The 12,690-nt window shown below is 37.0% G+C and overlaps 1 protein-coding gene across 1 annotated transcript in view; it reads left to right on the top strand.

Moving 5' to 3' along the window:
• Nucleotides 1–12,690, top strand: part of ARHGEF38 (Rho guanine nucleotide exchange factor 38) — a gene marked incomplete at both ends in the record, with an annotated part of 165,444 nt that overhangs the window by 16,100 nt on the left and 136,654 nt on the right. The window contains one exon of the mRNA XM_080697901.1: nucleotides 12,356–12,543. Within this exon, the coding sequence (XP_080554027.1) occupies nucleotides 12,356–12,543 (188 nt within the window). The remainder of the gene's footprint in view (nucleotides 1–12,355; nucleotides 12,544–12,690) is intronic.

Genomic DNA, 12,690 nt, shown 5'->3' with positions numbered 1-12,690 from the left:
CGAGCTGAGTGCTTCTGTATATTATTTTTCTGTTCACCAGTCAAATGACTGCAAGCTGCCCAATAAGTGAATGTCAGATGGAGTGCGTGAAGTATGGAAAATGAGGGAAAGGGGACGGGTAGGTGATGTGAAACAAGGCACTAAGCAAATACTTAAGCTTGATATATGAAATTATCAGTACTAACTCTTCTTTATTAAAAGTAAAGAAATATTTCAATATTTTAATAATTACTAAAATCAAATTCATGTTCATTATTAACCATTAATGAATAATATCAGCTAAGGACCTTACTCTAAGTAAATAGGGACCTAAAACTTAAAAGTAATTATCATTTTATGTACTTTAGCAGGGAATGGCTACTTTGAGCATCTTCTTGCTCTTTAAACTTTCTTGAGAAGCCCTTCTTCAGTGATTTCTCAGAAACTTATTTGCAATGACTATTCATTAAATGCTTTGGAGTACACGGGATAGGATCAGATTTCTAAAATTTAGGCCTTATTATATTACGCCCAAATAACACGCAAAGATTATGTCCCCACCTCATTTGAATTCAGTCTGAGTAATAACAGCAGCGCACATTAGGCCCTGTATTCAACCCGTTGCAGTAGTCCTTGCTGGTTTTGCCTTTTTCCAGCCGAGGAGGGTAATTTCATGATGAATGCTCGATCTCCCCCGCTGCCCTTGGAACATTTCCAAGGCAGGAAAAAAAAAAAAAAAAAAAAAAAACAGAAGCAGGTGCGGCCATTCAGAACCAGATAGAGAATAATGACGAGCAAATCACGGTCATAAAAATAACGAATGGTGTTTTTTGAGAGGTTTCTTTGTTAAGCGATTTTCAGGCTTTATCTCAAGTCTCACAAACTATGAGCAGTGAGTAGTGGTAAAATGCAGGTATAGAAGCCAGACAGGCTCAGATTTGAATCGTGACCTTGCCACTGATAGTGGTGAGACCTTGAGTAAATGACTTAAGCTCTGTGTGCTTCAATTCCTTCATGTGCTTGAAAGGGGGAAATTGTATATGCATCGAACAGTGCTTTTGTGAGAAAATATACGACAAGCTCAGTATTCAGCACATAGTGGGTGTTCAAAATGTTAGCCTTTGTCAGCATTGCTATTACTATCTTTCTTATTCCTCTTCCACAGACGAAGCCATTTAGTGATATTAAGTTGCCTGGTGAAGGACACATTACATTGGTGGGTGGCATTACAGGAATTGAACGTGGTCTTTCTTTCCAGCAAAATTCCATTGTATATAACACAATGTATCATGATTTCAACATTTCTTTTTCTTTTTCTTTATTTTTTTGTGATGCTGGGAATGAAACCAGAGGGCATTCTACTTCTGAGCCATGTCTCCAGTCCTGTTTTATTTTTTATTTTGGACAGGGTCTCACTAAGTTGCTCAGGGCCTTGCTAAATTGTTGATATTGGCTTCAGACCTGTAATCGTCCTGTCTCAGCCTCCCAAGTACTGAAATTACAAACATGTACCACCATTCCCAGCTGATCTCAACATTTCTTGGCAGTGGGTGGAGTGAGAAAGCCCAGGCCTCGGAGCTAAGCACATTTGGTTTGAATCTCAGATCATTTGCATATTCTGTGAATCACTGAATAATTGGATAACTTCTACTTATATTCACCGTGTTCAGTTTCTTCATCTCTAAAATCAACTTAATATCCCAATTTTAAAGTTGTAAGGAGAATTATAAAGAATGTATATTTTAAAATTGGTGCATAAAAAGTACTTGAAAATGCTTGCACACTTGTAATCCCAGTACACGTGAGGCTGAGACAAGAGGATTGAGCTTCCTGGCCAGCCTCAGCTACTTAGTGAGGCCCTCAGCAACTTAGTGAGACCTTGTTTCAAAATAAAGAATAATAATAATTAAAAAAGGAGCAGGGAGGGTATATCTTGGAGGTAAAATGCCCTTTGGTTCCATCCCCGGTACTGCAAAAAAAAATGCTTGTACTTATTATGAACTTTCATAATATATTATAATCAGTATAATAGCAGTAATAATATATATTGATTTAATATAAAACTAATTAATTATTTATTTTTGTGGAACTAGGGATTGAACCCAGGGACATTGTAACTCTGAGCTACCCCCAGCCTGATTTTATATCTTATTTTGAAACAAGGTCTCACTTAGTTGCAGTGGGCTTTGCTAAATTGCTGAGGCTGGCTTTGAACCTGTGATCCTCCTCTCTCAGCCTCCCAAGTACTGGGATTACAAGCATGTGTCACCATGCCCACTCTAAAAATAATTTATACTTGCAGTGGAATATTATTCAGCCTTAAAAATAAAGAAACTTTGATCTAGTCTACAACATGTATGAACCTCGAGGACACTATACAAAATGAACTAAACCTAGCTGGGAGTGGTGGCGCACACTTGTAATCCCAGTACTTGCGAGGCTGAGACAGGAGGATCACAGGTTCATGGCCAGCCTCCGCTACTTAGTGAGGCCCTCTGCAACTCAGTGAGACCCTATTTCAAAATACAGAATAAAAAAAAAATAGGGCTGGGAGTATAGTTCAGAGGTAGAATGTCCCTGGGTTCAATCCCTGGTACCCCCCCAAAAATTAAATAAACCTGGCACAAAAGGACAAATACTATATGATTCCACTGAAATGTGATACCCAGAATATTCACATTCGTAGAGTAGAATGATGGTTAGGAAGAACTGAGGATGGGGGGATGTGTGAAGGGGAATTATTGTTTAATGGGTGCAGAGTTTCAGTGTGTGAAGATGAAAAAGTTCTGGAGAGGTATGGTGGTAATGATTGCACAGCCATGGGATATGCTTCATACTACTTTGCTTATCTGCACACTTACAAGAAATTAGCATGGTAAATTTTATAGCATATATATGTTTCTATAATGAAAAAGATGGGGGAAAAGAACGTAACCTTGTATTAGAGAAAACTTATTGTTAAAGTTCTTAAAATGTAATGCCTTAAAAATCAGCGTATGCTTCTTTAGTATTATTTTTGGCATTTTATGTTGAACCCTACCAAGAAGTCACTTTAGGCTTTGTCTTTTGAAAGAGTAGAAAGGTGTGCGTGAATATTCACGGGTACAACATGTTCCTATTCAAATTGGCAAGTAAGCATTAATCAGTGTAGATATCAGTCTAACAGTATTGTCAGAGGAGAAATAACATTGTTGTGACCCCAAGATAATATTTTTATTATTCATATTACCTTGAAATAACATTTTTTAAACCAGGCATATACACACGGTGTGTGATAGAAAGAATCCAAGCTCAAGTACATTAGTCTCGTGTGAGGTACATGATGTATAGCTGAACAATCTGAGATATTGAGATACAAGATAGAATTAATTATGAAGATCATTCCATCACTGGTATAATATTTGGACCAAAGATATATTCCTTTATGCTATTTATTATATACTTCAACTCATTTTTATAAGCCTTATTTTCTATGTGATTTTTTTTTTTTTTTTGGTGGTACTGGGGGTGGAACCCAGAGGCTTTCTACCTCCGGGCTGTACTCCCAGACCTTTTTTTAAAATATTTTATTTGGAAACAGGGTATCACTAGGTTGCTGAGAGCCTCACTAAGTAGGATCGCACGGGTTCGAAGCTAGCCTCGAACCCGTGCGATCCTCCTGTCTCAGCCTCCCAAACGCGGGGATTATAAGCGTGCACCACCACGCTCAACTTCTATGTGATTTTTTAAAAAACTCTCAGAAGTTGAGGTTCATTTTATTTAAACTGCCTGAACTCAAACCCAACTTCAAACCATTTTTAATTTTAAAACATAACTTCTTCTGATAGTGAAACTTTTCCATTTTCTCCTTTTTCCATTCTGTAGTAATTTTAAATTTGAAGGAAAACCAATATACTCAGCCTTGTATGTAACTCTGTCTCACAGTCTCTTAAATGATTTTCTCCTAATTAATAAAAATTATGGTAAAATACATGTAACAAAATTTTCTGTCTTTAACCATTTTAAGTGTACAGTTCAATGCTATTAAATATGTTCATAATGTTGTTCAATATCACCACCACAGAGCAAAACTCTACCCATTAAGCAGCAACTCTCTAATCCTCCCTCCTCCTCTCAGCCCCTGGAAGCTACCATTCTGTTTTCTGCCTCTATGCTTTTTTTTTTTTTTTTTTTTTTTTGGTGCTACTGGCTTTGGAAAATTTCTAATAACAGTGCACAAATGTTCTAATTTCTCCACATCCTTGCCAACACTTCTTTTTTTTTTTTTTTTTTGCTGTGCACATTTTTTTACTGGTGCATTGTAATCCTACATCTTGATGGATTTCAGTGACAGAGGCATAATGAACGGTGCACACAGCACTCGATGAACCCTCCCCAAGTTCCAACCCTACTCCCTCTCCCTCCCCACCGTCCCATGCTCAGCACAGTGATTGGCTTTGATGAGTTTGTGTATGTACGTCATGTTGTACGCCATGTCCATTGTGGTGTTTCCCTCTTCTGTTTGTCTTTTCAATAGTAGCCACTCTACCGGGCATGAAGTGTCATCTTGTTGCATCTGCTTTGCATTTCCATCATGATTCCTGTGACACTGAATGCCCTATATGTCTATTGGCCATTTGTGTATCTTTGAAGAAAAGTCTACTCAAGTGCAGTTGCTTCTTTTTTCTTTTTGTGGTACTGGGGATGGGAGCCTGAGCCTGGCTCAGTAGCCTCTTTTGTTTAAATCAGCTTGGTTTCTGTTGGGTGTTATAAGTTCTTTACATATTCTGGATATTAATTCCTTATCAGATAACTGATTTGCAAATATTTTCTTCCATTCTGTGGATTGCTTTTTACTTCACTGATAGTGTCTTTTGATGCATTAACTGTGATTTGTCAATTACTATTTGTTGTTGCACAAGCCTTTGGTACCATATCTATTACCCCACTTGGTCATGGTGTACAAAATCTTTTTAATAAGCTACTGAATATACTTTGCTAGCATTTTATTAAGGATTTTTGCATCAATGTTCATAAGGGATATTGGTCTATAGTTTTCTATTCTTAAAGTGTCTTTGTTTGGCTTTAGTATTGTAATATAGGTCACAAAGAATTGGAAAGTGTTGTGATAATTGAAGAAATATTCACTAAATGTACCAGTGAAGCTATCTGGTCCATACATTTGTCAGGAGATTTTTTTTATTACTGATTCATTTTTTCTTCTAGTTATAGATCTATTCAGTTTTTCTACTTCTTCATGATGTAATCTTGGTAGTTTATTTTTGTTTCTAAAAGTTTGACTTTTCACTTAAATATCTAATTTGTTGGTATTTAAATATTTATAATACTCTCTTATAATTATTTTTGGTTTTGTGAAATCAGTAGTAATGTCTCCACTTTAAGTTCTTTTTAAGTAACTTGAGTCACCTCTCTTTTTTAGATCATCTTGCTAAATGTTTGTCAATTTTGATTATATTTTCAAAGAATCAACATTAATTTTTCTCTATCCTTTTTTTGTTTTGTTTTTATCTCATCTCTGATCATTTTTTATTTGCTAGCTTTGAGTTTGGTTTGCATTATTTTTCTAGTTTCTGAAGTTGTAAAGTTAGAAAATTAATTTGGGATTATTCTTGTTTGTTGTTGTTATTTTGTACTTGTGGTACTGGGGATTGAACCCAGGGGCATTTTCCCTGTGAGTTATATCCCCAGCCCTTTTTATTTTTTATTTTTAAACAGGGTCACTGAATTACTGCACACTGACCTCAAATCTGTGATCCTCCTGTTTCAGCCTTCTAAGTACTGGAATTACAGGCATGTGCTACTGGAACCCAACTTTCTATTATTTAATGTAAAAAAAGTTTTGTATTATTGTATTAGTTTGTTTAGTTGATTTTTTGTATTAAAACATATAATTCCCTTTTGGGTACTTTATAGTTATTCTCCTTGTGGTTACCATAGAGATTCCATTTAAATTCTTAAAGTTATAACATTCTAAATCAATGTTTCTTTTTTTCTTTCTTCATTTACTTCTTTCTCTTGGTACATTGTAATCATACATCATGATGAAATTCAGAGCTATAGAGATATATATGCACATAGAACTTGAGCATCTCACTCCCTCTCCTTGCTCCCCCATGATACTGAGATTGGCATTGACACTTTTGTATATGTACCTCTCTTGTCAATTGGAATGCTCCCTACATTAAATCTCCCTCCTCCCCCAGACCTCCTCTATCACTCCACTAGAGTTTCTCCTTTTTACTCCCCCTTTCCCTGAGATGATTTTTAATAAATTGGTAATAATTTTATGATTTAGAATATGGTATATTCTTACCAAGGTTACATGTGTCCTTAAAATTAATGTGTAATGTCTAATTGTGCAATCTAAATTTTTTCTGTTCTAACTGGCCTATCAGAAACTGAGAAAGTTATGTTTAAAATACAAGAAGTAAGCCAGGTGTAGTGGTGCATGCTTATAATCCCAGCATTTGGGAAGCTGAGAAAAGAGGATCATGGTTTGTGGACAGCCTCAGCTACTTAGGCCCTTTGCAACTCAGTGAGACTCTCTTTCAAAATAAAGAATAAAAATAGGGCTGGGGGTGTAGGTTGGAGATAGACTGTCCCTGGGTTCCATCGCCAGTACCTTAAAAAAATAGAAGAAGTATGGTGATTTTCCAAATTCAACATACAATATGTCTAACCTACAGGACATAATGGCTTAACCTAGCCTACCTGAAATGTCCTTAGAACTCTTAGATAACAGTTGGGCAAAATAATAAGAAAGACTATTTTATACTAAAATGTGAATTTCTCATAAAATTTATACAATATGTACTGAAAGTGAAAAACAGAATGGTTGAATGGGTATGCTTTTGCTTGATAGTAAAATACAAAAAATTTAAATTGAATCATCATAAGTTGGGTGTGTGTATATTACAGCCACTATGGAGATCAGTACGGAGGTACTGTCAAAAGACTGGGCATGAGTCAGGCATGGTGACACACACCTTTAATCCCTGTACCTGAGAGGCTGAGACAGAAGGATTGCAGGATCAAGGCTGATCTCAGCAACTTAGCGAGAGCCTCAGCAATTTAGTGAGAATCTGTTTCAAAATAAAAGATAAAATGGGCTGGGGTGTAGCTCAGAGGTAGACTGCCCTTGGGTTCAATACCTAGTACCAAAAAAAAAAAAAAAAAAAGAAGACTAGGAATAGAACCACCATATGACTCAGTTATACCTACCACTCCTCAGTATCTTTCCAAGAATTAAAGTTAAAATCCTACAGTGATACATGCATGCCCATGTTAATTGCAGCACAATTCACAATAGCCAAATCATAGAAGCAATCTAGGTGTTTGTCAACAGGTGAGTGGATAAAGAAAATGCAGTATACACATACAATGAAATTATACTCAGCCATAAAGAGCGCAATTGTCATGTGCAGAAAAATGGATGGAACTAGCCAGGCGTGGTGGCGCACACTTGTAATCCCCGCGCTTAAGAGGCTGAGACAGGAGGATTGCACAGGTTTGAAGCCAGCCTCAGCTACTTAGTGAGGCTCTCAGCAACTTAGTGAGACCCTGTTTCCAAATAAAATATAAAATAGGTCTGGGAGTGTAGCCTGGAGGTAGAAAGCCTCTGGGTTCTACCCCCAGTACCACCAAAAAAAAAAAAAAAAAGCAAAATGGATGGAACTAGAGAATGTTATGCTAAGTAAGAGTAGCCATATCCAGCAAGTCAAGTGTCATATGTTTTCTTTCATATGTGGAAACTAAAGAAAAAAATAGAAAACAAAAGGGACCTTAGGTAAATGAGGACAGAGACCACTATAACAGTGGAAAGGGGTTGGGGGAAGGAGTTGGGAGAGGAAAAAGGATTGAGGAAGAAAACAATTCAAATAATGCTATATCCATGTATGACAGTATCACTACCGATCTCTACCATGCAGGGGGAGAGAGAAGGGCCGGGGGTGGGATGGGAAGGAAACACAGCAAGTGCTGTGGGCACGTTTGTGTGTATCACGTTGAACCTCACTATGATGTGTACCTACAATGTACCAATAAAAGTGAAATCAATCAATCGATCAATAAAAGAACACCCCACACTGTGTAGCATTGTAAAAAGATCCCAGGGACCCTCCACATACTGTGGCTCATTTAATCCAGTCTGTGATAACATGGTGATGTTTTTTATTTGTAGCTCAGATGAGGAAGCTACGGCTCTGTGGGGTAACTAGTTGCCACCACATTCTCTCTGCTGTGAGTGGATCTTACGTCTGATTATCCTTTCTGTAAACCACAGCAAACTTCCTTCATATCAACTGCTTTGGTTAGGAATCACTACAGATATTACCAATGGAATTTGGTATATATTGAAAATTCATCATCACTGCTACAAAAATAAGCTTGAGGGTGAAAGACATAGAAGGTAGGGGGGGAGTGGTATTCTTTACACACACAGTGTCTTAATTTAGTTATAACAATTTAAATTTCCTTTAATCCCAGGGTCACTTTGGTGCTGATATAGTCTCTTCCAGCTACTGGAAACTACTGGAAGATATTTGTTCCCAAAGCTTTTTTTCCTACTTTTACTATATAATTAGCTTCTCTTTTCCTTTATCCAGGAAGAAAAGATTGCTATACTTGACTGCTGATTTGGGGTGATTTGTGTTGAATCTACAAATACGTTTATATGTAAAAAGATAGTCTAACTGAAAGGTAAAAAAAAGCTTTAATGGAGAAGGATATTATAAAAAAAAAAAACCCTGGTATCCACAATGCATTACAGAGAGTTTTTTGGCTTAAGAAATGCAAACATAGAAAATGTTTAGAGATCTGACCATAAAGTGATGCAAGTCAAATCTTTGTTCCTGCAATAAACTTGAGACCAAATAGTCAACAAAGATATCTCAGAAGGTTGCTCAACTGTGAATTAATTCCCTGAGAAGGTTTTTATACCTGAAAGGAAACATTTCCTGCATTGAGTATCTTGACTGATACTTTATTCCAACTACCTTTGCCCCTCACCTTGGTTCTGAGCAAGTTGCTGGGAAGTATTAGAAAAGCTAAGTCATTTTTAATTTTTACAAAATCTGATGCTATACATTTTAAAGTGCAGTAATAGAACATCTGTAAAATAAACTGCTGTAGTATTTGACTGCTAGAATTTAGAACTAAAAGGAACCTGAATATGTGTTTTAGAAATATTTTTTACCAAGCATCACGAAACAGCTTTGTTAGGCTCTCAAATAATTGCTAAATTATTTTTATAAATTATAAAAGGTTTAGAATTTTGAAAAGCATCTGTATAAACAGTTTTTCAATAGTATCTTTTTTATTTTAAAGGTAATGTTAAGTAATAATTGTATGCTACCTGTATTGATTGGTTCTCTACCTAGTAGGAAGACTTCTTTGTGTATACTATTTCATATACACCAGGAGTAAAGAATCCTTGTTTAGCTGGGTGTGGTGGCACATGTTTATAATCCCTGTATTTGGGTGACTAAGACAGGAGGATTGCAGTTTGAGGAAGCCTCAGTTACTTAGTGAGGCCCTCTGCAACTTAGTAAGACCTTGTTTCAAAATAAACAATAAAAAAACAGAGCTGGGTGTATAGCTCGAGGTAGAATGCCCCTTAGTTCCATCCTCAGTACCACAAATAATAATAATTTTTTAAAAAAACCCTTTTCCACTCTTTCTCAGTTTTCCAACACCCAGCCAGTCATGTCACTGTGTAGGTGTATGCCAAACATTATGTTGTAGGCTAAGCATACCTATAATCCTGGTTCCTGGGAGGCTGAGACAGGAGGATCACAGTTTCAAAGCCAACCTCAGCAATTTAGCAAGGCCCTCAGCAACTTAGTGAGACTCTGTTTCAAAATAAAAAAAATAAAATAGAGCTGAAGGTATAGTTCAGAAGTAGAATAGCCCTGGGTTCAATTGCCAGTACCACAAAAATTATGTTATAACCTTAAATATATATATATATATATATATATATATATATATATATATAGTGCTTTAAAAATGATAAAGACTCACAATGATTGTGTGCATGGTCTGATCGCTGCATTTCCCCCCAGAAAGTGACGTTCCTCATTTTATATCCAAAATAACTGTTAGAAACTACATGATTACAACTCGTTGTTTTAAATTTGGGGCACTGAGAGGCAGGCTTCTTCTATTTTCTAATAAAAATAGTACCAATTAGCAAGAATCCAAGAATTCTCATAAAACAGATGAAGCAAGATATGGAGTCTGAGAAATCTCCATGCACCATTCTCTCTCCTTACGTGGATTGTTGCTTTTCATATAGCTCATGTAGATATATATTTTATGTATTGAGGATGGAACCCAGGGCATTCTACCTCCAAGCTACACTCCCAGCACTATTTTTTGTTTTGTTTTTTGGTGGTATTAGGGTTCCTGGAAACCCTTCTACCTCCAGGCTACACTCACAGACCTATTTTTTTAAATATATTTTTATTTGGAAACAGGGTCTCTTAAGCCAACAAGGCTGGCTTAGAACTTGCGCGATCCACCTGTCTCTGCCTCCCAAGTGCAGGGATTACAAGGTGCCCCACCATGCTTTACTTTTTATTCTTTATTTTGAAACAGGGTCTCACTGAGTTGCAAAGGGCCTCACTAAGTAGTGGCTGAAGCTGTCCACGAACTGTGATCCTCCTGTCTCAGCCTCTCAAATGCTTGGATCACAAGAGTGCACCACCACACCTGGCTTGGATAATTTATTTTTGGCACTGAGTGGCCCAAACCTTGCCAAGCCAGGTGTTTTTAGATGCCATTTGTCAAAACCTCCTTCTTTCATAATGAAGGAAGGCTCAACTCCAGGCAAAGGGTCTAGAAGCATATTCACCTGCAAGTTGAGGATGACAGAAGCTCAATTTATTCCAATCTGATGTTGCAATGACCTTTACAGCATTCTCCACAGAAGTGTAGTTATTGAGCCTTTGCCTGACATCCTGCACTTAGCGGGCCAGAGAGCGGAGGGCTCTCACATTTTGAAGTGTCTGCTCACATTCTAAAGGGGCAGCCTCTTTACATTGAACTATTAAGTCTTCTACCCATAATGCTTCTCCATTCTTAGCTTTGTTTCTAGAATCAGCCCAAAGAACACTTTTCTGTACTTCCTCTCCTTTATTTTGTGACCCGTTCCCTTTCTCTCCTTCACAGACTTTTTATTGGTCCTTTTGTAAAGTTATGCATCTCAGAAAGTGGTGTCAACATTGAAGATGTCTCACATAGTAGTTATTATATGTAATGACTGTCAATGAAATAAAGTATTTCTACAACCACCAAGACTAAGCTGAAAATTGAAATTCAATCTTGAAACAAACCACACACACACACACACACACACACACACACACACACACCCTGATGTCTATGACGTCTCTAAATTCATGGACTCTAGTTTGTAGCTTTCAAAAAATTTCACATTGCTATGGGAAGCTTGTCCATGAAGTTATTTAGCTTTCTTACCTGAATACTTTATTCAAAACTTTGGCTACCTGTGAAACATACCCCTCATCTCAACATCTCTTCAGGAATATATATTTTTAAATTAAAACTGCCAAATTAATAGTTGAAAGATTTTGAAATACCTGGGCATGGCAACCCACACTTATAATTCCAGTACTTGGGAGGTTGAGACAGTAGGATTGCAGGTTCAAGGTCAGCCTCAGAAACTTGGTGAGATGCTTAGGAACTTATTAAGACCCTGTTTCAAAAGCAAATATTAGTGGGGCTGGGGTATAGCTCAGAAAAATAATGTCCCTGGGTTTAATCCTAAGTATAAAAAAACAGTATTTTGAAAAACCAGAATATGCATAATACTGAAGATAAGCCATGCAAAACCTTACTTGAAATTTATTTAATCCATCACTGTCCCAGTCTTTGTGGGTATTGGTTGTGAATTAAAAAGAAAACCCCCAATAATGTATAATTATTTTTATTTTAATGAGTACCCACTGAGAATGATGGGTGATTAATAATAGAGATAAACAAAACTTGAATGTATTTACTTCCTAATTAAATTTTCCCTTGATTTTAAGGCAAACATTCCAGGATTTTTGAACTCTGTTTTATACATATGTCCAGGCTTTATGGCCTAAGGATCTAGCAACTGGATATATTTAAGGAGCTGTGACAGTTGACTGTCATTTAATGACCCCTAGAAGCAGATCATTCTCACCTTCCTCTTATTCATAATTTTGTAGGATTCTGACCTTATAGAGAACTAGCGTAACACCTCCTGGGAACAAGCCATGAAGGTACCCTCACCCTTTTTGCTTGCTAACAACAATCTGTGTCATTTGTAGTGAAGGAAAAAGAAAAGGCTGGGGAGAATATCTCATCTGTATGTATTTTCATTGAACAGAAAAGATGACACCACAGGCAGAATGCTCTGCAGCTGAGACCCCAACTCCTGAGGATGAGCATCAGATGAGGAGGATGATGGCAAAGAGGGCAAAAATCATCATGGAGCTGATACAGACAGAGAAGGATTATCTCAATGACTTGGAGCTGTGCGTGAGGGAAGTGGTTCAGCCCCTGAGGAACCAACAGGTGAATGCAAATTGGGGATGTTTTAATTTTTGCAGTATTTCCTTCCACATCCTAAATAAGAATGCCAACACATGCACAGGAAGTACCCAAGTGTATCAGTGAGGTGCTGTGTCTTTCTCCTAGTTTCCAGTCTTTAGTTCATACAAA

The sequence above is a fragment of the Muscardinus avellanarius genome (genome assembly GCF_963383645.1).
Source record: "Muscardinus avellanarius genome assembly, chromosome: 6".
Taxonomy (NCBI): Eukaryota; Metazoa; Chordata; class Mammalia; order Rodentia; family Gliridae; genus Muscardinus; species Muscardinus avellanarius.
Note: the sequence above shows the minus strand (reverse complement) of the source record. Positions and strands in the feature narration are given on the sequence as shown.